This window comes from Biomphalaria glabrata, chromosome 5 (genome assembly GCF_947242115.1).
Source record: "Biomphalaria glabrata chromosome 5, xgBioGlab47.1, whole genome shotgun sequence".
Taxonomy (NCBI): Eukaryota; Metazoa; Mollusca; class Gastropoda; family Planorbidae; genus Biomphalaria; species Biomphalaria glabrata.
The window spans coordinates 13,809,975-13,837,349 of NC_074715.1; the positions used below are offsets into that span (position 1 = coordinate 13,809,975).

Sequence of the window (27,375 nt, forward strand, 5' to 3'; positions counted from 1 at the left end):
AATTATTTAAGGGGACTAAACCCCACAAATTAAGCCATATCTGTGAATACTGGAGGATTAGTTTTCCTTGTTTGTATCAAACAAAATGATTAATTACAAGTAATTAATTGACTAATTGGTTAATTTTTTTATTGCTTCATGTCTTGTCTATACCAATGAATAATTGTGCGAAATTTCAATTCGATCCGAGATTGGTTGTTGGAGAAATAACGTGTACACACTTTTTACCAGACAGACAGACAGACAAACAGAGTGAGATGATATAAGCTTTGTAAAAAAAAAAATACCGAATTAATTGATATTGACATATTCTGTATCAATAACCAGTTTTATCCTTTTTATTTGTATACATTTCTTTTCAATCATGTCATCCTCCAGTTCAAGGAGATTGTAGAGATTGTTTTACAGTCTGTGTTCGCGAAAATCCCCGTTGACGTGGATCTCAGTTCTGCTACCTTGACCTTTCTCTTAAGAAGTTTATCGCCTCTCGTTTTAGTTCATAGTCTATAAAATGTCAGGTCTACATAGAATATAGAGCGCTGTAGAGCTCTCCTGCAAATTGGTTAAAATAGTTTTCCGTTGGCCAGGGGAAATAACTGCAATAAAATTATGTTCAAGGGTTATAAAAAAAATATGTCCCGTCTGACTCAAAAAGACATTGAACAGAAAAGATCAGTGTTGGTGTGCAAAGATAACAAGGGGGGGGGGGAATAACGTTACACTTTCAATATTCTATCAGGAACAGTTACTGTCCGTTGAAAAAGGCTGCTTTAAAACTATGTTCCCATTTTATTGTAAGTTACCTGCTTGAGAAAGTACAGACTTAAAAAAAAAAGAGAAAAGATGTTGTGCTTGTTGATAAAAAATGAAATCAGGAGAGCTTTGAACCAGTGTTTAGTGAAACAAACAATTTATTTACCGATTTTACTTCAGAAGTACACAACTTTCAGAAGTGTTTTAAACTGTATATTTAACGTTTATTACAACTTTAAGCGTCTCACCTGGTAAGTTCCGCACCCCTCAACCCCCCTGCCGACGCCACTGGTTCTGGGATTTATTTTTTATTATTTTGATATATTATCAATGTGTTCTATAATTATCAATGAAGTCCTTTGTTGATTAATTTCTGTTTGTGAAGATTTTCATTTGCTTTCGTGATTTTATTTAGTGTGCGTAACCCATTGCACATTTTCTTTTAGAGTTCCGCCCCCTACCTCCAATCTCTCCAACCATAGACATATATATTTATGTCTATGTCTCCAACCTAGAAACACACACATTTCCTGGTAACAATTTTTGAAGCCGAGTCTGCTTTTCACAATGAGTCCGTATGAAAATAATCTTGGCGCGAAACATTACATTCATATCGCCATCACATCTCAAAGCAGTGGGCACCGATGTTGACTACTGGGAAGACAAAGCCCCTAGGCCGTCCTATGTGGACAGAGACGGTTACAAAAAAAGCTACGGACATCGAAACAAAAAATTCGCCTCATGTGTGGAAGATTAGCAAGCCAAACGAAAAAATGGCTGGCTCCTGTACCACGAATTGCCACCTTGCACTATACGTGGAGGAGAATGTCTCTCCAGAATAGAGCTCTACTGTCACGTGAACAAGTGCTCCACGGGTTACGCCTATGTCGATCTCCGACTGATGGAGGCCTAGTATGGAATTAGCATATTTATTTATTTGTTCTTATCTGCTACAAAGCTGCTTCGTGACTGGACGTGGCATTAGAGTCTGATACAAACTTTTACAAGTGTCAGTGTCATTAAGCAACACTCGATTCAGTAACGAGTCTAACGACTTTTATCTTATCTTATAAACCACAAACGATTACGTCCTACCAGATCAATCTAGTCATGCATGTTAACCAATGACTTAAGTTCTGCCAAATCATTGGTTTTCCTGGTTGGCTCATGCAATTCATTCCATGCTCTAATAGCACTAGGGGAAGTAAGAATGTTTGTACAAATTTAACTTAAAATGACCGCATCACAAACGAAGAGATTAGAGTTCAGCGATCGGACCCCACGATGATCCGCTAATTTGTGTCCAAAAAGCGCAAGCTTAAACTCTATGTCACAAAGTCTTCAGGGAACAGTACCAGGAAAAAGAAGAAGAGGCAGACAGAGAAAGTGGTGGGAAGACAACATAAAAGAATGGACGGGTCTGTCGAAAAATATGCTATCAAAAGCAAAAGATATGAATGGAGAAAGGTGGTCAACAGATCATGTGTGGTGTACCAACTGTCCGACAGACAAAGGGATTGGTGAGGGTGTAGAAGGTCTAGTCTACATGGTATACATTGTATATATTTCAATACTTACATTAAAGATTTTTTCTTCTTTCAAAGGGTCCCTAATGATTATGGGCCCAGGTGCCATTAACTTCTTTGCGCCAAGTTTGCTACGCCACTGCACGGGTGTGGATTCCGCACTCTTAAGGAGCTCTTGAGAGTATCTTGGTATCATAATATAGACTAAATCAAACTGGTCCTAAGTGTACGTAGGTTTGAGAGCCCCTGCTGTACACGTCAACAAGGACTCCAGCTACTTTCTTGTCCAGCTACTAGATCTAGATCTTTTAGGAAACTAACAATTTCTCTGCTTCGTCCTGAAACAACCACCAACTCACGACAGCCCAGGAAAACGGTAATTCACGTGACCCATTTTATCCTCGACTGAGCCCTCCAATCATCTGTTATTATTTTTATCACGTGGTGTTTAACTCATTTCCTCAGATTTCTTCTCCCTTAATGCCACTTCCTGATTATTGCATTGGAAGAATATTCATGGGACATAACTGCGTGGAACTCATTTGCAGTTTATCAAAAATATTTTCATTCACTCATTGATTTCGATGTTGGGTGTATGTGTTTGCGCGTGTGCGTGATTGTTGGTTTCTAAGGGAGAGAATATATTTATTTATTTAGTTTTGAGCAAAAAGTTTGTTTTTCTTGCATAATGAGATCGTTCCGTTGAAAAATCACAGAATTAAGGAAAATTGATTTTTTTTTATTTTTGCAAAACGAGAATAGGTTAAGGCTACCAGAAATGATGTCTTGGCTACCAGAAATGATGTCCTGGCTACCTGAAGTGATGTCCTGGCTACCTGAAGTGATGTCCTGGCTACCAGAAATGATGTCCTGGCTACCAGAAATGATGTCCTGGCTACCAGAAATGATGTCCTGGCTACCGGAAGTGATGTCCTGGCTACCAGAAATGATGTCCTGGCTACCTGAAGTGATGTCCTGGCTACCGGAAGTGATGTCCTGGCTACCAGAAATGATGTCCTGGCTACCTGAAGTGATGTCCTGGCTATCAGTAGTGAGGCCGAGTCGAGACAAAGGGAACTTAGAGATAGAGATTCGTGGACAGAAAAATGACAATTCCTCAGCGTTAGCCTAGTAAAACTATCAGCATGTTTAGATGTGTGTCAAGATAAATAGTTCCTCATTTACTGCTAGTAGACTGAGGCCTCTCTATTTCCTGACATTTCATGAACGCAAAACTTCTCTCTCTCTCTCTAGCCTGCAGGTCTCAGTGTCATAAAGCAGTCAAAAGTACAGGCCGAGAGACTTGGATGTTCCAAACTTAATGAGAGACTAGTTTTGGCTCATTTTATTTTATCTTATCAATTACTGACGTTATTCAATGAAGTCTTCAATTAGCGGAACTCTTCAATCAGTTGTTTCCTAAAGGATCATTTAGATTTACAAATCTTCTCCGTGGGGTTGTTTCAAATCAAGATTGAAATACATTGAACACATGAAATAAAGAAAGAAAGAAAAGAAAAGAAAAGAAAGAAAAAAAAGAAAGGAAAGAAAAAAAGAAATGAAAGAAAGAAAAGAAAAGAAGAAAAGAAAAGAAAGAAAAGAAAGGAAAGAAAGGAAAGAAAAAAAGAAAGAAAGGAAAGAAAGAAAAGAAGAAAAGAAAAGAAGAGAAGAAAGGAAAGGAAAAAAGAAAGGAAAGAAAGAAAAGAAAGAAAGAAAAGAAGAAAGGAAAGGAAAGGAAAGAAAGAAAGAAAAGAAAGAAAGAAAAGAAGAAAAGAAAGGAAAGAAAGAAAGAAAAGAAAGAAAGAAAAGAAAGAAAGAAAAGAAGAAGAAAAGAAAGGAAAGAAAAAAGAAAGAAAAGAAAGAAAGAAAAGAAAGAAAGAAAAGAAGAAAAGAAAGGAAAGGAAAGAAAGAAAGAAAAGAAAGAAAGAAAGGAAAGAAAAAAGAAAGGAAAGAAAAAAGAAAGGAAAGAAAGAAAAGAAAGAAAGAAAAGAAAGAAAGAAAAGAAGAAAAGAAAGGAAAGGAAAGAAAAGAAAGAAAGAAAAGAAGAAAAGAAAGGAAAGAAAGAAAGAAAAGAAAGAAAAGAAAAGAAAAAAGAAAAGAAAGGAAAGAAAAAAAGAAAGGAAAGAAAGAAAAGAAAGAAAGAAAGGAAAGGAAAAAAGTAAGGAAAGAAAGGAACGGAAAGAAAAGAAATAAAAGAAGGAAAGAAAAAAAAAGAAAGTAAAGAAAAGAAAGAAAGAAAGATAAAACTATAGAAAGATAAGATCTTTTTCAGTCAGGAGTGTATAAAAGAGAGGAAGAGGAAGTAAGAGAGAAGAGAGGAGAAAGAGAGAAGAAGAGAGAAAATTAGAAGTTAGAATAGAGAAGAGTGTGGAGAAAAGGAGAAGAGAGGACAGGAGAGAAAGAGAGGAGATAGAGAAAGGCAGAAAAAGACACAGAGGAAAATAGAAAAAAAAAGATTATAGGAAGAAAGAAAAAGAGAATAGAAGGAGAAAGAAGTTTACATTATCCAAAATTTTAAAAAAAGGGGAAAACAGAATAAAAGCAATTTTAAAAATACATGATGATAACCTGAGAGAAAGAGAGAGAGAGAAAGAGAGAGAGAGAGAGAGAGAGAGAGAGAGAGAAAGAAAGGAGACAAGAAAACAAATTTGAGACTAGGGCATCTCATGTAAACAGTTCGGCTTGTTTAATGTCAGCGTGGAAAGGAACTCTCCAGTTTAAAGTTTAAGCTTATAACAAGCGCTGATAAGTTGCAGGAACAAAGCTGAAGGGCGAGGGTGAAGGGGTGGCGATGTAATATCTAGTCACATCGCTCAGCAAATGTTAACAAACGCATCATTTTGAAAGTTATTGTGTACATCGACTATTGCCACCTCATTTTGAGCACCCAAACGAGATGTTCAATGTTAACTATTTTCGACAAAAGTATCGATTTCCGAGAATGTAATTTAATCGTGGAATGTGCTATATTCGAGTCTTAGGATTCGATAAATGTAAGAACTTATTTTGCTATAAAGGCGCCACTGTGATGGCTGACTAGAATTTTACTTTTAAGGGCTGTTTGTAAACTTTCACTACAGTTAGTCCTGAAGATCTTAATTTTATATATTTATAATTCTCTTATTATTACATGGACATAAAAGGTTGTGCAGTTCAACCATTTTTCATAGTGTAGATTTTGTTGTCTGTTCCAGGAGAAATTAGCACCACTGACGTATTTACTGTAGTGATAGCAAGCACTCTAGAGTAGTGTGTGTATATTGATAACTATGTAATAATAAAGCATGATCAATATTGATCATTAGATTTCAAATATATTTCTTGTTTAGATCCATCAAAGAAAAAGTTTTATTTCAGTGATTCTCATATAGAAAAAAAAGGGTATCAAGTACTATCAAAGTCTTTCTCAAATGTATTTCTTGTTAAGTTTTATCATAGAAAAGTTTTTAAGTGAGCGGTTCTCAATTTATTTGTAAGTTTTATCAAAGAAAAATTTTTTTTTTTAATTTACCTTGTTTGAGTGTTTCATACTGTAACATGAACAGAAGGCTCTGGCCCAAGCTCTTTTGTGAGCATCTGGGGAGAAGGTTTCCATGCTGAGCCTATACAACTAACCTTGAGTCAGGAATCAAACACCCTTGGTAGGTGGCCATGTGGTTTATGCATCTCAGCAACACCTTTTTTTTTTCAGTGGTTCTCAAATGCATTTCTTATTGAGATCCATCAAAGAAAAGTTTAATTTCAATGGTTCTCAAATGTTTTGCTGTTAAAGTTCAGTGTTAAGGTTTGACCAATGAAAGTTGTTCTATTTTGTAGTGGGAATAGACAAGGAAGGAGGTCCATGTCATCAGTTTGTTGAGTTTTATTAACCCAACTTTGGTTAACTTAACAACAACTTAAATACACTAATACAATCGTGCAGTAAAATATCTTTATTTGTACTTGGGATCTTATTGCAATCAATATTGAAAACAATTATCCATAGGAGCACAACATCGATATAAAAATAAAACAATGAATTAATATTTGCATAAAAATATATTTGTCTATTTACAATTTAAAAAATTGATTTTTATAAAAAATATCTCTGTTAAATTTTTTTTAAAACAGTAACATTACAAACATGCTCATTTTATAAATTATTAGTGTGGAAAAATCTATCTTTTCACGGGGGGGGGGGGGGGGGGACAACTGCAAAACATATGCTTTAACCTTCCAGTCAGTGTAAAAGCCCAAATTAATTGGAGCATATTCTCTCATATAGTAATGATAATCATTATCCTTGGGGAGATTTGTCTTATGGCATTATGTGTCATACATAATATTTATAAAATATATACATTTATACATAGCACAGCTTCATTTAAACATGTCATGTGAAGTGTATATCATACAATGCAAGAAACCAATGAAAATTTTAAAATAAAAAAACTGTCTACTAGAATGAGGGGAAAAACAATAACCATTATACAACAAATATTAATACTGGTGAGTCAAAGAGAGACAACCTACATATTCATTCTTTTGGTAATATTATATCAGTGCATTAAGTCCCTTACATAAATAAGAAAAACATACCTGCTTATAATTTAATATAGATTCAGTTCATGTAAAAATGTACAACAAGCAATGCAAATTCTATTTTGGACGAATGTTGAAGTTGAAAGTTATTTTTTTATGTTTTCATTTAAAAAAAAAAAGAACAACTAAGGAAGAAATTTTTTGTTGTTGTTATAAGATAAAAATAACTCAAGAGAATTTTCTTTTCAACTTAAAACATGGTCTTCAAACTTGAAGAAAAAAAGACAAGACTGAAGACCTGTTTGGCTAGTCAGGAATGATATCTGATAAGTAGCTGTGGACATTAACAATGAAAAAGTTTTGCTGACCGAATGTATTAAATTAATTTAAACTATAAGACTCTTGCTAAGTGTGTAAAAGTATCACAGACCACAACAACACATATAAAATTACAGTTTGGATTTATTCACAATCATATGCACTTCTTTAGCAAACAAAAAAATAACTTATAATTAAACATTATATTTCTCTTGCAAAGAGTCAGGTAGTGTCCTAAATGAAAACTTGATAAATTAGTATTTCTTTAGCATAGAGGGAATGTGCCAATAATCTCAGGCTCTATTTGTGATTGTCATTAAATAGATTAATTAAACACAAAAAGAGGTGGATGACCAAATGATATCCCATTCTAAAACTCAATTTAAAATTTTAGCATCCCCATGTATCCTCTCAATCAACCAAGTTCAAATTGTCTGCTCTTTCTTCAATATACACTTGTATAACCTCATTTCCTGTTGACTTAGCCATTCTGTTTGGTGTCTGTGACCTTGACATTTCGAAATCCTTTTTTCGTACTTTGTTTTGAAGAGCAAGATCAACTGCTGCTGCAGAATTCCCATCAAGGCTGCTCAAACTGTTGGTTGCAAATATTTTTCTAAACACTGGGGTTCGCTCTTTAGCAGACTGAACATGTCTGGTTGTGAGTCTGCCACTGGGAGGAGGAGTCATGTCAACCAATGAGTATTGAGAATAAAGGTTTGACTGAATCAAATCTTGAGCAAATATTCTTTTATTGCTTGCCTCCCCTTCAGTTGGAACTCTGTAGCCTTCAATAAACAGTTGGTCTCTGTGGCAAAGAGAATACAGAAACTCAACTCATTTATACTAGTATTACCCACTGGCTTCACCCATCGATTCATTCCCAGGCTATACAGTGGAATCTCGAGATACGAGCTGCTCAAGATACGAGTAATTTGAGATACGAGCAGCGTTGAGAGTGAAATTTCTGCTCGTTTAAAAGCGACAATTCGAGTTACGAGTCAAGCTCAATAGCTAAAACATATCGTCCATATACATGCAAAATCGGTATGGAATAGGAACCATAATAGCCAGCACTGGAAAATGGGGAGAAGTTGCCTCAGCCACTACTTGGACAAAAACAGGAGAGTGTGGGTACACCATGATCTCGACCATTCGCATGTATCACAGCGCTTAAAAAAAGGCTCGTCTCAGTAGTGTGACTGTTGTAGCTAGCGAGTTTAGTCATTTTATTCAGAATTATTCCTGTGCATCACGGGTCCCAAGAAAATTAACACAAGTGCAAAGTCAAATGACACAAAGAAGAGGATGATATCCATTGAAACGAAGCAGTGTTGTTTTGTTGATGCTGTTAATGAAGTGTTGTTTACGTAGCTTTAGTTCTGTGCAGTCGTCCTCCGCCCCCCTCCCTCCTCCTCACCCACACTCTGCCGCGGTGGTCAGTCACTCAGATAATAGTCTGTACATTGACCATTGCTTAACAGACATTTTATTGATATCTTTTTCTGCATTTCTCATTTCATTATTTATTTTAGTGTTTATGTATACGTTTTTCATGTACATTTATTAATTCATAACAATTTAAGTCTTTTTCATCATTTAGGTCACTTTGGGACTTTATATAGGGTTAGAAGTAATTGATTGGGTTTACTTTATTGATATGGGAAAAATTTGTTTGAGAAACGAGTAGATCGACTTACAAGCTCAAGTCTGGAATGAATTAAACTTGTATCTCGAGGTTCCACTGTATATTGTTTATTTTGCCTTGGACCACATCCCATTTTTCTTACTTAAAACAATATGTGAAATAAAAATTTAAATGCTCATCTTTACATTATTTTTGTCAGCTGATTTTAGTATCACATTGAATTGGACCAGCTTGTTAATTCAAGTATCACTTCTCTCCACCCCACCCCCTACAACTCTCCTCCATAACAAACTAGAAACTAATTTCTAAATCTCACCAAGCAAATATATAAAATACATAAAAAATACACTTACAGAATTTTGTGAAACAGGTTTTTTTAAAGTATTTTTGGTGAAAACACTGGGATTTTTAATTTTGGGATTTTAAGGATGCCCTTGAGTCCACCCAACTCTGATGGGTACCTGACTTAAGTTGGGGAAAGTGAAAGCGGTTGGTTGCTGTGCCCAAAGATCTTGAAATTAAAAATCCCAGTCTTCACAAGAATTCAAACCCAGGACCCCCTATTAGGAAGCCAAGCACTTTACCGCTCAGCCACCGCGCCTCCACCTATTAAGAGAGCGCTAGTTGAATTCTCTGCTAAAACTGAGCTGTGTTTGCTCAGTGCCTAAAAGCAGCAGGAAAACATTGTAAAGAGTAAAAAAAAAAATCCATCCTGGTTTCTTCATCTGACCTCTTTGATTAATGTCATAAACAATGTCTACAACAGAAAAATAATTATAATTAATAGCCATTTCACCAGAATCAAGAATCTTATAATAACAATAAACATTTTACAGTTCAACTTATCTGTCATCATTACGAACAAAAATAAATGTGTTTAATCATATCAAAGAAATGGGGTGTATGGCAGAGAGGCCTAAAGCGCTTGGCTATGATTTGGCCGCCTAACAAGAGGGCTCAAGTTTGAATCCCAACTTGAGCAGAGTTGTATTTGTTAAGTGCCCAAAGGCAGCACAGAAACCTTCCAGATGCCCCCTCTCCCCACTGGTGCACAAAAGAGATTGGACCATAGCGCACTGAGCATGCTATAAGCAGGAAAGAGATTGGACCATAGCGCATTGAGCATGCTATAAGCAGGAAAGAGATTGGACCATAGCGCACTGAGCATGCTGTAAGCAGGAAAGGGATTGGACTATAGTGCACTGGGCATGCTGTAAGCAGGAAAGAGATTGGACCATAGCGCACTGAGCATGCTATAAGCAGGAAAGAGATTGGACCATAGCGTACTGAGCATGCTATAAGCAGGAAAGAGATTGGACCATAGCGCACTGAGCATGCTATAAGCAGGAAAGAGATTGGACTATAGTGCACTGGGCATGCTGTAAGCAGGAAAGAGATTGGACCATAGCGCACTGAGCATGCTATAAGCAGGAAAGAGATTGGACCATAGCGCACTGAGCATGCTATAAGCAGGAAAGAGATTGGACTATAGTGCACTGGGCATGCTGTAAACAGGAAAGAGATTGGACCATAGCACACTGAGCATGCTATAAGCAGGAAAGAGATTGGACCATAGCGCACTGAGCATGCTATAAGCAGGAAAGAGATTGGACTATAGTGCACTGAGCATGCTATAAGCAGGAAAGAGATTGGACCATAGCGCACTGAGCATGCTATAAGCAGGAAAGAGATTGGACCATAGCGCACTGAGCATGCTGTAAGCAGGAAAGAGATTGGACTATAGTGCACTGGGCATGCTGTAAGCAGGAAAGAGATTGGACCATAGCGCACTGAGCATGCTATAAGCAGGAAAGAGATTGGACCATAGCGTACTGAGCATGCTATAAGCAGGAAAGAGATTGGACCATAGCGCACTGAGCATGCTATAAGCAGGAAAGAGATTGGACTATAGTGCACTGGGCATGCTGTAAGCAGGAAAGAGATTGGACCATAGCGCACTGAGCATGCTATAAGCAGGAAAGAGATTGGACCATAGCGCACTGAGCATGCTATAAGCAGGAAAGAGATTGGACTATAGTGCACTGGGCATGCTGTAAACAGGAAAGAGATTGGACCATAGCGCACTGAGCATGCTATAAGCAGGAAAGAGATTGGACTATAGTGCACTGAGCATGCTATAAGCAGGAAAGAGATTGGACCATAGCGCACTGAGCATGCTATAAGCAGGAAAGAGATTGGACTATAGTGCACTGGGCATGCTATAAGCAGGAAAGAGATTGGACCATAGCGCACTGAGCATGCTATAAGCAGGAAAGAGATTGGACTATAGTGCACTGAGCATGCTATAAGCAGGAAAGAGATTGGACCATAGCGCACTGAGCATGCTATAAGCAGGAAAGAGATTGGACCATAGCGCACTGAGCATGCTGTAAAGCAGGAAAGAGATTGGACTATAGTGCACTGGGCATGCTATAAGCAGGAAAGAGATTGGACTATAGTGCACTGGGCATGGTGTAAAGCAGGAAAGAGATTGGACTATAGTGCACTAGGCATGCTGTAAGCAGGAAAGAGATTGGACTATAGTGCACTGGGCATGCTGTAAAGCAGGAAAGAGATTGGACTATAGTGCACTGGGCTTGCTGTAAAGCAGGAAAGAGATTGGACTATAGTGCACTGGGCTTGCTGTAAAGCAGGAAAGAGATTGGACTATAGTGCACTGGGCATGCTGTAAGCAGGAAAGAGATTGGACTATAGTGCACTGGGCATGCTGTAAGCAGGAAAGAGATTGGACTATAGTGCACTGGGCATGCTGTAAGCAGGAAAGAGATTGGACTATAGTGCACTAGGCATGCTGTAAAGCAGGAAAGAGATTGGACTATAGTGCACTGGGCATGCTATAAGCAGGAAAGAGATTGGACTATAGTGCACTGGGCTTGCTGTAAAGCAGGAAAGAGATTGGACTATAGTGCACTGGGCATGCTATAAGCAGGAAAGAGATTGGACTATAGTGCACTGGGCATGCTGTAAAGCAGGAAAGAGATTGGACTATAGTGCACTGAGCATGCTATAAGCAGGAAAGAGATTGGACTATAGTGCACTGGGCATGCTATAAGCAGGAAAGAGATTGGACCATAGCGCATTGAGCATGCTGTAAGCAGGAAACAGATTGGACCATAGCGCACTGAGCATGCTGTAAGCAGGAAACAGATTGGACCATAGCGCACTGAGCATGCTGTAAGCGGGAAACAGATTGGACCATAGCGCACTGAGCATGCTGTAAGCGGGAAAGAGCTGCTGTATAAAAGCTATAAAAAAAAAATGATTTGTCAGTACTCAACTCACCTGTCAATGTTATCAAAGTCAATTGGACTGGAACCATTTGCAAATCCGATATATGCTGGACCTAAAGTCTCCTGGTCAATCTTAAAATCAGAGAAACTAATACTTTGTTCCATGTTTCTCGTGTTCTGACAGTTGGAGCAGGATGGTACAAATGTCACATTGTGACAAGGTGAACTGAAGAATTACAAGAAATTAATTGATGAGTCTTCATTCGTAACATTACCATTACATTACCAATGAATCCTTAAAATGTTGCAGAAGTAAAAGTAATTTAAAAAATAAAAAAATTGGTGGAAAGAAATAAGTAATTAAGATGGAATCAATATTAACTGTTAGTATTTAATACTTATATGTGTTATGGTTTGTGTGTGTGTATTTGTGCTTTGGGATGATTTTAAGAAGGATGGATGACAAGGATGTTTTTAAGAAGGATGGATGGCTTGAGGATGTTTTTAAGAAGGATGGATGGCTTGAGGATGTTTTTAAGAAGGATGGATGGCTTGAGGATGTTTTTAAGAAGGATGGATGGCTTGAGGATGTTTTTAAGAAGGATGGATGGCTTCAGGATGTTTTTAAGAAGGATGGATGGCTTCAGGATGTTTTTAAGAAGGATGGATGGCTTGAGGATGTTTTTAAGAAGGATGGATGGCTTGAGGATGTATAAAATCAAGGCACTGTTGATGAAATGGACTGATAGAAATGTAACCATGTTTGAATAATTAAATGGTGAGAACAGTAGATTTGAAGCTGAAATATATATTTTTTTATTCATTAACATCTTGTCATTTCATTTTTATTTTGTTCATTTCTTCATTGAGATTAAAAGCCTGAAAATATTTGTTCATGAAATTTATTTCATTTATAAAAGAAGTTTTCCATTTTTACTCAAATGTGTATGATACACCTACAGCTGACTTACTTGCTTGGGTAATATATGGCTGATGACGTGAATGCTGATTTTGGCCTTGGCTTCCTCATGCTAGCTGGCAAACCTTCTTTCCATCCTGGTGTGTGGCCAGACTTTGGTCTTTGCTTGAGCTGCTCCCAGTACAAATCCCGTCCTCCAGCCAGCCATCTGTCTGTGTCTGCTAATCTCAGGACAAAACTTTTGGTGTTGTTACGAGTGATAGGAGAAGATGGTCTCTGCGGTGGAGGAAACATCAAACCTGTAGAGAGAGGGAGACAATAGAAAGCTCAAGAAAAATTTGAGCAAACAAAAACAACTCAGTTAAAAGTGTGTGTTTATGACTCAAATACAACAAAGAGAAAGAGATTGAGTTGTTGTTGTTTGTTGATGGGGCGGGGGATGGTAAAGCTGTTTCATTATCTTTAATGCATGCATTACTTATATTACATAATTCACAGCTGTTTGTTTTTTTTCCACATGGAAATAGTGTCACATAAATTGTAAGTCAAACACTTTAAATTACCACTATAGTGTCAGGAGTTATAAGTACATTATTGGATTTAGAAAGTTAAGTGACGACATGTTTTCACCATTCTCTGGTACATGACCTGGAAATGATCTGGTTTATTGATTTGATATCATGAATTACATACATACATAAATCCACATTCAATCTATTACAATAATGATAATAGTAAATCACAACCATCATTTATATTCACCCTACTGTGAAGTTACCAAGAATGAGGATGAATTTTACAGGCTTTTCAAGATTTAATTTTAAAAAATATATATTAAAAAAATATATATAAAGAATAGAACCACCCCTTAATACTGAGAACCAGCTGGAAAAAAAATAGATTAGTTTAATGAATTCAGAAACTTTCATGTAAAAAGGTTTAAATTAAGAAGAAATATTATACATGAAACAATAAGTTACAAATTTTGATCAATAGTCTAATTAAGATCAGAAACAATGAAAATATTAATATCTTATTACATATATAACAAAATAACAATCTGAATTTCTTAAAAGCCATTGGAGCATGAAATCTAATAATGAAATGAAAATCTATGACTAAAACATTTTAACTCTTTCTCTCCTAACAGATGATACCAACGTTGATTTCACCAGAATGTGGTAAATAATTACGGAGAAAAAGAGTTAATGCACTTTGAAAATCTTCCTTCATAATTCTCTCATTGAAAGAATATTTGTTATTTTTGAAAACAACAAGTGTATTTATGTTCAAAGTATCTTTTTCTCTTCTACTCGTGCTCAAAATACTTCCACTAGTCAGTCATATCTGTCAGTAACACATGGGAAAGGGAGAGAAGAGAAGGTAAAAAAAAAGCCTGTACGAAGACAATTGTAATCATAAGATTTCTATTGGATCTAGGAGCTGACCAAAATCCCAGAGCCTAAATTATGTCACAGCTACAAATGCAGACGAAATCTTTAACAGTACAGGCATAAGTGTCATGAGTAAGAAACCCTAGGTTAAAATAAAACAGTATATTTTGTTAATTTGGTACTGAAAAAAAATCACTTTTTTGAGACTACAAGATCCAAGGGACTTCCAATATTATTTTATGCTACAGACCAGCAAATGTATAGCCTAATGAAATACCTGTGGACTTTGAAGACATAGGTCTGGGCCTGCCAGCTACTTTCAATCTGTAGTTTTCTTTCAACAAGTTTGAGACCTTGGAGCTAAAGTGTGACCAAACAAAAACATTAAAAGTTTATTTAATAGGGAAACTTCTATTTTAAATCATTTGATGAACTTAATTCCATCTGATTCATATGCAAGTGTTCCTCAGATTCATAATTGTTGAAAATTTAAAATACAAGAAGTCTAGACAAATGTGTTAGTTCTAAGGGACATATAACTATTATGGATTGATAAAATTGTTTGCTTTTTATTGAGCTATTTATTTCAAAAAATGATAATTAATGACCCTCTTGCTTATATACTGTAAGCTTTCTCTAAACTTTTGTCCAACATTCATGTGCATCAGACTTGAGCCTTTAACCAAATGAAAGGCAGAAAAATAAAATTCTAGTCAAAAGTAAAGCACAAAAAGAAATGCAGGCAAAATTGTAATAATCTTACATAAGGAGCATTTACAACAGAAGATGGTTGGAGACATACCATGTGCATTTATTGCAAATTTAACTCTTTCTAGCCATGCAGTAAAAATGCCCCAAAAAATTAACTATTTTTACTATTCCTCAGGAGCCATACACACACAAAAATACCCAAGATTGACAGGTCAAGACTGAAAGGTCAAGGGTCAATAAAAGTAATAGCAATGGAAAGTAAGTAATGCTACCAAAAGATAGATCTTAGAAGTATTATTACATGAAACAATAACTTATTGATCAATAGTCTAATTAAGATAAAAAAAAATGAAAACATAACTAATATCTTATTTTATATACAAAAATACCAGAAATCTGAATTTCTGAAAATTCATTTATAGACAATTTTATTTAGCAACATATTTAGTAACCAGCCATTAAATAAATCTTGTTATGGCACATTCCTAGTACATAAACTTTCTAACTTTCATTAATAATAATGCTATATTGTCTCCAAGTCCCAGAGTTAAGGAGGAATGCAGTATTTGAATTTCATATGACTACATGGCTGCCTGGTCGTGAGGTTTGCGCGCTGGACTGTCGTTCGGATTTATCGATGGTCGAGGGTTCAAATCCTGCCCGCTCCCATCCCCCGTCGTCCTGCGGGAGGTTTGGACTAGGAAGTAAACTATCTTCAACTCTGAAGGAACATCCGAAACATGTAAAACATTTTACAAACATTTACAAACAAACACAGAATCAGTAGCAACTTGCATATTTAGTTACACCTAATGTAGATAAAACCGTTGTCTAATCTGCACCTGTCTTCATCTATATTGCTTTGTGTCCCATCTCTTAGCTATACATTTAAAACCTTGGATGCTATGCTGGTAAGGTAAAGTAACATCCATAATATTTTTTTCTTAAGTTACAAAGGTAAAGATCAAAGTCCTTATACAAACTAAAAGGTAACTGGGACTGATATTTGTCCTAAAAAAAATAAGCTACATATTATTACTTTTTCTGGAAAACAAAACAAAATTCTTATCTTATATACTACAGATGTTACTTCAAAAAAGAAAAAAATTATGTCCTACATATTTCATGTGTCAAAATGGTCATGTATGTTAATCAATGACTTAAACTCTGCTAAGTCGTTGGTTTTACTGGCTGATTTCCTATGTGGAAAGTAATAATCTATAATCACTATATGGACATACGGTGGCAAGACCGCACTACAAACAGCAATGTCCTTGCGAACGCTGGTATGGACAGTATAGAGGGACTTCTTTTGGTCCGACATTTGTGCTGGGTAGGGCACGTATCCCGTATGGGAGACGAACGTATACTAAAGGCAGTCCTTTTTGGTGAGCTAAAAGGTGGTTGACGAACAGTCGCCCCACGGAAACGCTTCAAAGACCAGCTTAGGCTTCAACTTTCCTTGGCTGACATAGAAGAGAGCACCTGGTTGCATGCGGCCTCAGAATGAGACAGCTGGAGGTCACTGACGAAGGCTGCGGGATACACATTTGAGACCAAAAGAAAATCTGCTGCAGAGGACAAACGCAGAAGGCAAAAAGAAAATCTAAATCGATCACCTGCGGACAATGGATGTGGATAAATATGTAGGTCACAGATGGGACTGTGCAGCCATGGGAAATACTGCATTCCTCACTAATCTTTGGACTCGAAGACTAGCCTTATTGTTATAATCACTATTGTAAAGCTTGTCTTCAACTCCCAAGATTAAATGAGGAGTGCAGTATTTCTTGTAGCCAAATAGTCCAAGCTGTGATTTACATATTTTGTCACATCCAGTGCTGACATAACAAATGTCTGCTGGAGGTTGGTTTAAGTTTTCTTTTCACTGGTGACTGTATATGCCTGTCCTCAGCAGTACATTTCTGTTTGGTCTCAAAAGTATATCCTGCAACAGTTGCAAGAGATCTTTAGCTGTCTTGTTCAGCTGTCTTGTGCAGTAGCCACATGCTGCTTGGTGCTCTCTTTTATGTCAAAGTAAACTGACACCTAAGCTGGTATTTTTGGGGGACCCCTCTGTTACGCTGACCACCTCTTGGCTCTCCAACAAAAAAGATTGCCTTTGTCATATAGTCATCCTCCAAAATGTATTTTCTTTAGCAGACTCTATAAAATTAAACAAAACTTAACTGTCCATTCAGCGCTATAAATTGAGGTTAGAAGTTTAGAATTGCTTACATATTACTATTTGCTGACTGGTTCATGGTATTTTGAATGTGTCCATCTGACATTCCTTCTTCCTGGTCTTTCACACCTTTGACAAACAAAAAAATGCAAATATTATACATATAACAAAATACTATATTCAAGACTATTTATATTGGCTATGTAAGCTTATAAGTCAATCTTATCATTTTGAATGGTCTTGATCTAATATTAAAAGAATCATATAAGCTTAGTTTCAAGACTTATTTTCAGATTCTGTAAGTTAACAGTGATAACCATATCGATTTTTTTTATTACAATCTCATCCTTGTTATTATTCCAAAGGTTTGGAACTCACTCCCCATTGATCTCAGACAGACAACATGCTACAGCACTTTTAAGAAGAACATTAAGACCTACTTGTTTAAAACTTTTTTAGATTAGTTTTTTATTTCTACTGTCGTGTTCGTGTTTGCAATGTTATTACAGCGCCTTGAGCCTACATTTTGTTTGTAAACAGCGCTTTATAAATAAAATTATTATTATTATTATAATTACAATAAAAACAAACCAAACCAATATGAAATATAACCTTTATCTAATATGATATAAGATGATATCAGTATATTTCATTAGTTATTTTATATAAATCACAGAGTTTCTTTTAAAAAAGATGATAAATACACCCTAAAAATGTGTTCCTCTAGTTCTGCATATCAAATAGAGACTTAAACTCATTAAGTCATCGGTTTTCCTGGCTGATTCAGGCAACCCATTTCATACCCTAATGGCATTAGGAAAGAAGGACCTCATACAAATTTTTGTCAGAACAACTTTATTTTGCATCTGTTCATTTTCTTGCAGTTTAGAATAATAACTATTGTGGTTTCAATCAGTATTACAGCTCTTTAAAGTAAATAATGCTTATTCTATTTAAAAAATACCTTTATATTTAGTCTAAATAATAACTTATGGGAATGTACTATGATTAAAGACAAAAAGATGAAGACAAATAATAGAAGCTTACTTGTGAGAAAAACTGCATTTTCTTCCAAACTAGTATTTTCATTGTTGGTTGCTGTGTTAGGTAAGAAATTCTGTTGTTCCTTTAGTATATTTTTAGAATGAGAATTGCTGTCGACATATTGGTTCCTGACTGTAGTCTCTTCACTACTAACTTCCCTTTGTGTTGAATGAAGTGGTTCACTAAACACATCGATGGAAACAAGGTTTCTGTTCATAAAGAAATTGGAAATGTTTTCACTGCATAGTGATTAAGATGATTATTATTATTATTTTCATTTAAAACATATATAAATATTTCTTGGCATGCAAATATTTTTCATTACGAATAAACCCTGCCCAATCCTAATAATTGTAATACTCCTAATATAAAGGAAAAATACTTTTATTGAGAAGTCAAAACTATTTTAGAGGTTTAATGAAACATTTTTTTGTTTGCAAAAATTTTTTATCTGGCTAAATGAAAATAAATTACTGAATTTAATTATTTAAAAAAGAATAAATAGAAATAATTTCAGGTGTGCTCTCAAGTTTTATGTGTGATTTAGCACTTAATCATGATTCATGTGCATCAAGGATTGACCTTTTTAGTCACAAGAGAAGTTACAAAGGGAAAAAGATGGTGAGACATAAAGTGTCACAAAAATGATTCATCTATTGCCCTGAGATTGACTCTGGTTAGAGCAACTTTCTTCAATTAAATCTAAGCTTAAGTTATATTTTCTCTACACAGTGTACCTCTCTAGATTGAAATCTTGTGGTTGCTGCAGATCTGAATGAGACAAACTTTCATCCCCCATCTTCACTGAACTTACTCCATCATTTAAAGACTTTTCATGGAAAAGTTTCTCAGGAGAATAGAACTGAAACAAAAAAAAAGTTTTAACAAATAAGAATAAGCTCTAAAGGTTTTGTTAAGTTCCGTAACTCTCATCAGAAACAAAATGTAAAAGAAAATGTCAAACTGAATGTCAAACTGAAAAACTAAAATCAATTCTTTGAATCTCAATAAGTGCATCAATATTTTGTTTTTTAATTCAGGAAAGAATACAAACATAACATTTAAAAAAATAATTTGCACAAAATATCAGGCTGCATAACTTATTCTTTTATTATTTTTCAAAGTTATTCTGAATGTCATTATGATATTTTTATTGACAGATTAGAAAACTATTGAAATGTATAAATATCATAAGAAAGCTTTCAAATCTAAAAAATGAGCTCTGTTATCAAACTGTTTTAGAAATATAAGCAGGAGTTACATTGGGAAGTTGTTTCTGTTTGGTTTCAGCCTTGCTATTTGAGGATCCCCAAGAATTAGTAGGTTTGTCTTCATTCAGAATGCTGACGAAACTGAATCTTGCACTTTGTTTGAATCTGGAACTTCTACGACCCTAAAGTAGAGAGAAACAACCATTTTTTTTTTCATTATTTTTTAAATGAATAGACATGGTGACATTATATAAATACACATGGTGACATTATATAAATATACATGGTGACATTATATAAATATACATGGTGACATTATATAAATATACATGGTGACATTATATAAATAGACAAGGTGACATAAATAGACATGGTGACATTACTTGCCTCTACTCTGTCATTTCTTAGCTTTTACGCTCACAATTCATAGTTTATACCCTGTCACTTCTTAGCTTTTGCACTGTCACTTCTTAGATTATACCCTCTTCCTTCATAACATCTACCCTCTTCCTTCATAACATCTACCCTCTTCCTTCATAACATCTACCCTCTTGCTTCATAGCTTCTAGTCTTTTGATTCTTCATAACATCTACCCTCTTGCTTCATAGCTTCTAGCCTTTTGATTCTTCATAACATCTACCCTCTTGCTTCATAACATCTACCCTCTTCCTTCATAACATCTACCCTCTTGCTTCATAACATCTACCCTCTTGCTTCATTGCTTCTAGCCTTTTGATTCATCATAACATCTACCCTCTTGCTTCATAACATCTACCCTCTTGCTTCATAGCTTCTAACCTTTGGATTCTTCATAACATCTACCCTCTTGCTTCATAGCTTCTAGCCTTTTGATTCATAATTTCTACTGTCATTTCTTAACTTCTAGCCTCTTGCTACCTAGATTCTACCTTGTTGCTTTATCATAACATCTAACCTATTGCTTCATAACTTCTAGCCTCTTGCTAGATTCTATGCTCTGCATCATAGTTAATCTTTCTTTTGCTTTTGAGAGCAGCACCAAGGTTGTTGTTTTTTTAAGAAATGGGCTTATCCAGCTTTATAATGGTAAGAGCTTCATTTGTGGAGTTAAAGAGATTCCACATGCAACAAATCTGCATTTGGACTTTATAATTGGCTAGTTTAGCAATAACGAACTATCTAAGAATAGGGGGGAAGGATTTTGGCATTTTTATGAATTGTACCCTTTATATATGTAACAAATGTGCCTGTGGTGTGTGTGGATGTATCTATTCACAATGAAATTCATGCTCGAATAACCTGCACTATATTGAAATACTATGAATTCTTTTATCAAGAGTGGTAGTACAAACTATGTGACCTGAACCTTTAGAAGTATCTTAACCAATAATTAGAAAATCAGGTTTTTACCGGATCAAACTCTTTGTATATATATGTTTTCTCACTCTGGGGGTCAACTGTGTGAATGGTGAATCTGAAATTAAAAACAAAACATGAAAGACTAGCCTAACAGTGTGTGTGTTGTTGGTGTGAGTTGTTGGTGTGTGTTGTTGGTGAAAGCGAAACAAAAAAATGCATAACAGGTTCTGGACTTGGAGTTATGTTGTGAATCAGTTACATGGGAGTCATGCTGTAAATAATTTATACGGGAGTCATGTTGTATATAAGTTATATGGGAGTCATGTTTATATTAGATATATGGGAGTTATAGTGTATATCTGTTATATGGGATTCATGTTGTATATCAGTTATATGGGATTCATGTTGTATATCAGTTATATGGAAGTCCTGTTATATATGGTAACAGTCATATGGGAAAAAGCTAAATCAGAAAGGTATAGAAAATATTGACTATGAGTGAAATTGCAATAGTACTCATAAATTCAGCATGGTTGAAATGGTAATTTGAATATATTAGGTTTAGGTGGACAACTTTCTGAATAAAACTGAATCTCTCACTTGTCTCCCTCTGTACTTTTAGGCCTCCACATTCCTATGTCAGTGGCATAGCATAAAGCTTTTAAATCAACATAAGTATAGTGAGCCTCGCTGTCCTTCACCTTGCTCTCAATGGCGCCGTTGGCAACTGATAAACAAATATGAAAAACATTTTTCAAAATACATTAACTTTAATTTCTGTCCTCTTTAGAATAATTTTTTTTTGCACAATTTTCTTGAGTTGTAATACCTGGAACACCATCAATTTTAGCCAGAGCTATCTCCCCCTTCAGAAGCATTGTGATGTCACCAATGACCTGTAAAAAAAAAAAAATAACATACAACTTCAATTCATAGTCTATGTTCAACTTGTACATTAAGTTGTATAGCACTAGCAACAAAGATATCGTTGACCCAGTAGAAATCACTTCCATCTAAATATTTCTAAAATCTACTAAGCCCATTAGATTTAGAGCTTGCTGGGAAAACCTTACACAAAATAATCTCAGAACCAGTATTTAAATTCTCCTTTTTACATTTTTTAAATTCAGCAGTTCCCTCTCAAATAAAAAAAAATTTTCAATAAATAAATTTAATTTATAAACAAATCCTAAAATGATAAGAAAAAGTAAATTAAATTTTATCCTTGATTTTGATAAGTTACTACAGAGTATAAATATAAATAAACTTTATCAAAGGATCTAAATCTTATACACATTTTTATCTGTCTTTTATAGACTATGAATATCTTACATGTTTGTCAATTTTTTAAGACTAGGAGAACAAACAAACCTGTGGTCCTAACAACAGCTTGTCACCAATTTCTGAAATGTAAAGGTAAGTAAACTAAAAAATATTAAATTAAAACATACAGAGCCTATATAATTTATGACGGAAATCAATATTCATTCAGTTGTTTTTTTCCATAAACAATGTTTCACCATTTAGCTAACAATAAAAATTGTAAAATAGAATATTTTTTCAGTACAGTAAAATATAGACCATGGCCTTGACCTTTGCAATACAAAACAGAAAAGCTTAGTTCTTAGAGTTACATGTTTCTAAGTGAGCATAAATGGAGAAGAGCATGGCCTATATAATCTTAATGCTCCACAAACCCTGAACAGAAAGGAAGGGATTCATCAGTGATTCAACAAGACAGCATTTTAATCAGGCTAAAAAAAAGACAAACTCACTAGGCTCTTGGGGTTTGGTTTTAGCTGCTTCTCTGGCTGGGTTTAGAATCGGAGGGTCTAGTTTTGGTATGGTCATCCCTTTTGTAAGAAACTCTGAGGCCCAGATGACTGAATGGAGAGGTCTGATTGGCAGACAGTCAGATAACTAGAATAAAAGAGATAAAAAGGTAAATCTGTTGTTTTTATAATCATAAAAAATGGATATAAAAATTAAAAAAACAATATAGCATTTAATAGTAGCCATATAAAAAATACTTTAAAAAAAACAAAGCTTATCTAAGAAGAACCATCTCTCTCAATACTGTAAGATTTATTTACCTTTTTATATCAATCAAAATTAATTGATTACCACTATTTAGTTTACAAATTGTTTTAAGAAAGGGAAGTGGGAGAAATAATGTGTTCAAACGAGTTCATTTAAGCCTTGCAAAAATGCAGTAAAAAGAGCCAGCTAATTATCGCCAATTATGTTCCAGATACTTGAATATGTACTTTGCTCTGGATCACTGTTTCAGTAGCAAAAGTTACCAAAGAATTATTCTTTTGTTACATCCTAGCTATTTTAACTAAGCTAATTATGAATAATCTTGATACAAACAAGCTAATTATGAAATAATCTTGATACAAACAAGCTAATTATGAAATAATCTTGATACAAACAAGCTAACTATGAAATAATCTTGATACAAATAAGCTAATTATGAAATAATCTTGATACAAATAAGCTAATTATTAAATAAGCTTGGTACAAACTCTAAATACAATGTTAGCTGTTACTTGAAAAGTTATAGAAAAATGCTTATTTGACATTTTAAAAAATGAATGGATTTTTGTTATTATTGTAATCTTCAAACTACGTTGCTTGCATAGGAGCTGATTCTTTCTTGCACTTTTCTGACCCATTTTTGATAAGCTATAAATAAGTTAATATCTTAAACCCGAGGCTGATAGAAATGTTTAAGTTACAGCAAGGTATCGATCTCCAACAGGAATGTCTGCCATTTTAATGTCAATAACATCCATTCTTTTATGAATAGCCTCCTGGATCCTTTCTCTGACAACTTTGTGGGCCTGTCTCATCGGAAGTTCATTCTGTATATAAATAAAGATATTAATATAGAAACTTAGAAGCTTAGTCAGTTCTGAATATAGCCATATACTGAATATAGGTGAATTTGTTTATAATAATGCTTGTCCCCATATAAATACTAATGAAATATGTAAAAGTCATGTTTTTTAGAAAGTTGGTTAATGAGGGTCTCATGTGGCCAGCACAGTGACCAACTTCCTTTACTTTACCCAACTAATGTCAGGTGTCCATTAGAGTTGGGTGGACTTATCCCAAATCCAGAAATTCAAAATCCCAGTCTTCACTGACATTCAAACCCAGGACCCCTCGGTTTGGAAGTCAAGTGCTTTACACTCAGCCATTACTTCCCTCAGATTCTGAATGTGCCCACTGTTCTTGCCCCAGCAATGCTAGGGGTAAGTTTCTTAAGATTATACAACAAAAACTGTATTTTTTTAGTGCATATAGCCCACAGGTTATACAAGTTTTTACAAACAAATGGCAGCTGTGCAGGGTATACAAAGGTGCAGGGTTTACAAAGTGGATTTTACTCACAAACATATCATAACTATGGACATACTGGAGGGTCTTTATACCTACTATAGTTTGCTGTGTGGTTGTGAAATGTACATTGAAAAACTTTATGAACATTTCATTACTAACCTCAAGAAAAAAAATAGTACCAATGCAGCAGAGAATATTTAATTTACCAGTAATCAATTGTGACAAGTAAGTAAGCAGCTAAACTAATTTGCCAATACCGGTAATGTCACAAAGAATAAACCACTATCACAACGTCAACAACTTTCTGTCAAAAAAACAAAACAGATATGACCAAAGGATCGTATTTCACACACATGTTACACTATATGTCCCTTGCATGATTGAATCTCGAGGGACAGGTGTCTGATGAGTACAAACTTTATGTACAGGTAGTTTACAGTAAGTGACACTTTGAAAATGTGGGAAAACTTACTAGGCCCTGAGTCAACATTGTTCAGTAAGTTTGTTTTTTGCAGCATCTTCTTGTATGGAGTCAAGAAAGTCTGAGATTGGAGTAGGTTATAGTTGTTTGAAAATGTTAATTAACAATGCAAATGTTGTTGCTGGCCAGTTGACTGCATGGAACCATAACATTAGTAGCTTATTATCATAGGTCATAATGATTTGACAGTCTATGCTTACAGCTTACAGCTTGAGAAAGAACCTCTCAGTCTCAACAGAAACAATATAATTTAGTCCTGAGAAGGAAAGGGCATATGTTTCTAGTGGACTGCTGTATTGGAGTTCTCTCTCTCTCTCTCTCTCTCATATATATATATATATATATATATATATATATATATATATATATATATATATATATATATATATATTGTTATAAACCTGGTGGTGGCACAGATGGGGGTAGTGGTGTGTGTGTAGTCAGCCGACGCAAATCGCCCCAGGCCAGCGCTAGACGAGCGGTCAAGCGTGACGAGTTACGACTGTCAGCCGAGTCGAGGGTCAACAGGACAGTTCGGGAAGGATCGCCGACGTGAACAAGAGCTCAGGAGCGTCACGAGAGTTATAGTCATCTGACCACCTAGAAACGTCGAGGGGCGTTCTGTCCGGTTCGAGAAGGCCAGTAGGGACCCTATATAAGAGCGAAGGTGTCGCAGTCAAGATGGTCGAGAAAAGGGGCTCAATACAGCAAGGTTCAGAAAGCGGGTTCACGACAGGAGTTCAGAACACGGTCGACTACAGCACAGTTCAACTGTGTGGTTCTGTACGGAGCATTACGACGGTTCAGTGCGGAGTACTGTCAAGTACAGTTGAGACGAACGGCGTCTTGATCTTGGTCTGTGATCGAGTCCGACACAACGAGCCCAAGTGTGTGAAGTCAGTCCCGAACTGTTGAACCCAGTGCAAGCCCGGAACGAGACGGAGAGGCCAGCGCAAAAGACTTGATACGGCGGAACGGTGTTATCGGAGAGATATTTGTTATCGCAGAGCTATTTGTACTGTTCTACGTGCTGCCAATTGTACAGTAGTGGCTGTTATTTATGGACATTAAACCTTTACGTTATTTTGGAGCCCTGACTTGTCAAGTTCTTTAAGTTGGTGGTGTATGGTGCAGTTTGCAGAGAGCCTGGATAGTGAGATTCGTAACAACTGGTGTCAGAAGTGGGATCGGATCGGAATCGGATTGGATCGGATCTACTATGGCTCGTCTGAAACTGCTGTACGAACTTGAATTTAGAGAACTGAAGGAAGAACTCCGTGGACGAAAGCTGAAGGTATATGGTAACAAGGAAACTTTACAAGCACGCCTCCGAGAAGACATGTTGGAAGAAAAAGAAGATCCGGACACATATCTTTTTGAAGTCGAACCTAACTTGCTGGAACAGCTCGCCAGTAGCATGCAGCAACTGACCACCAGTACCAGTATCATGCAAGAACAGATGACAGCTATGCAGGGACAGATGGCAGCTATGCAAGAAGAGATCACCTCAAACAGCAAGCCAGATCAAGTGAATGTTTGCTCCGCGTCCAAGCATGTTGCTGAGAAACGTTTGCAAGTTGAAAGTGGCCTACGAAGGTTGGACCCTACTGACGCCTGCCCAGATTCTAAGACCAGCGAGAGAAGCCCTGATGGTGACCATAGGAACCCAATGAAATCTGACGAAGCTGTTGAGGGACATCTACAAGCTGAGAGATACCAGCCAGGTCCGTACCCAACAGACGTTGGTCTAGTTACCAAGACTGGAGATGAAAATCTTGATGGCTGTCAAGAGAACCCAAGGAAGCCTGACGTTAGTCCAGCTACTAAGACTGGAGAGGAAAGTCCTGATGGTGGTCAAGAGAATCCAAGGCAGCCTGACGTTGATGGACATTTGCAAGACGAAAGTCATCGACAAGGTCTGAAACCAACAAGCGATTGGCCCGATACTGAGACGAGAGAGAGAGGTCCTGATGATGTAGAAAAAAGCCGAATGGAGCCTGAGGCCGAAGATGAAGTGAAGTGTTACCAACCTGCCCCACGAGCATGCCCTCCAGACAAGGCTGAAGATGATGACCTGTCCCACAATTCCCTGTCCTGTGGATTTGAAGCCCATCCCAGTCCTTCTTCGCAAAGCCCTATGAAGCCACCTCTTTGGTCAACAATCTTGGTAATCCCTGCCCTTACATCCTACACCTCTCCATGTGTCAAGTGGCTGTCCTCAGTACCGACAGACAAGAGAGCGATGCAACCAAAACGTCACTGCAACAAGAGGACGATCAACTGGAGGAAAAGAAGAAGGCGGCGTTTGCGTAGTCCAATGTGCATGGTGATTCAACCAAGAAATAACTGCAGCCACATGAAGACCAACTGGCGGAGAAGAAGAAGAAGGCGACTTTTGCTGAGTGCAATATGGATGAACATGCGATCACGAGGTCGATACAACCAGATGAAGGCTAACTGGAGGAGAAGAAAACGTTTTCTCACGTGGATGGCGATGAAAGCACGACGGCGAGGCAACCAGGTCAAGGCAAACTGGAGGAGAAGAAGGAAGCGACCATTGCTGACTGCAACATGGATGGCCCCATTAAGCTCAAGACGCAAGCCAACCGCCACCGATCGACCTCCACCTACAGCGATGAAACTTCACAACCAATGCCATGATGTTGATTCTGTCCGGGACGGACAGATCTAAGGAGGGGGCAGTGTTATAAACCTGGTGGTGGCAC

At 36.3% G+C, this 27,375-nt stretch overlaps 1 protein-coding gene across 1 annotated transcript in view; it reads right to left on the minus strand.

Moving 5' to 3' along the window:
* Nucleotides 1-6,196: 6,196 nt before the first annotated feature.
* Nucleotides 6,197-27,375, minus strand: part of LOC106061450 (uncharacterized) — a 33,656-nt gene continuing 12,477 nt past the window's right edge. The window contains exons 16-29 of the mRNA XM_013219603.2: nt 23,562-23,687; nt 22,596-22,740; nt 22,192-22,223; nt 21,650-21,716; nt 21,421-21,547; nt 20,872-20,935; nt 19,532-19,663; nt 19,008-19,132; nt 18,274-18,479; nt 17,280-17,355; nt 14,608-14,690; nt 12,989-13,235; nt 12,070-12,243; nt 6,197-7,926 (exon numbers count right to left, since the gene is read on the minus strand). Of these exons, the coding sequence (XP_013075057.2) occupies nt 7,530-7,926; nt 12,070-12,243; nt 12,989-13,235; nt 14,608-14,690; nt 17,280-17,355; nt 18,274-18,479; nt 19,008-19,132; nt 19,532-19,663; nt 20,872-20,935; nt 21,421-21,547; nt 21,650-21,716; nt 22,192-22,223; nt 22,596-22,740; nt 23,562-23,687 (2,001 nt within the window). The 3' untranslated portion in view covers nt 6,197-7,529. The remainder of the gene's footprint in view (nt 7,927-12,069; nt 12,244-12,988; nt 13,236-14,607; nt 14,691-17,279; nt 17,356-18,273; nt 18,480-19,007; nt 19,133-19,531; nt 19,664-20,871; nt 20,936-21,420; nt 21,548-21,649; nt 21,717-22,191; nt 22,224-22,595; nt 22,741-23,561; nt 23,688-27,375) is intronic.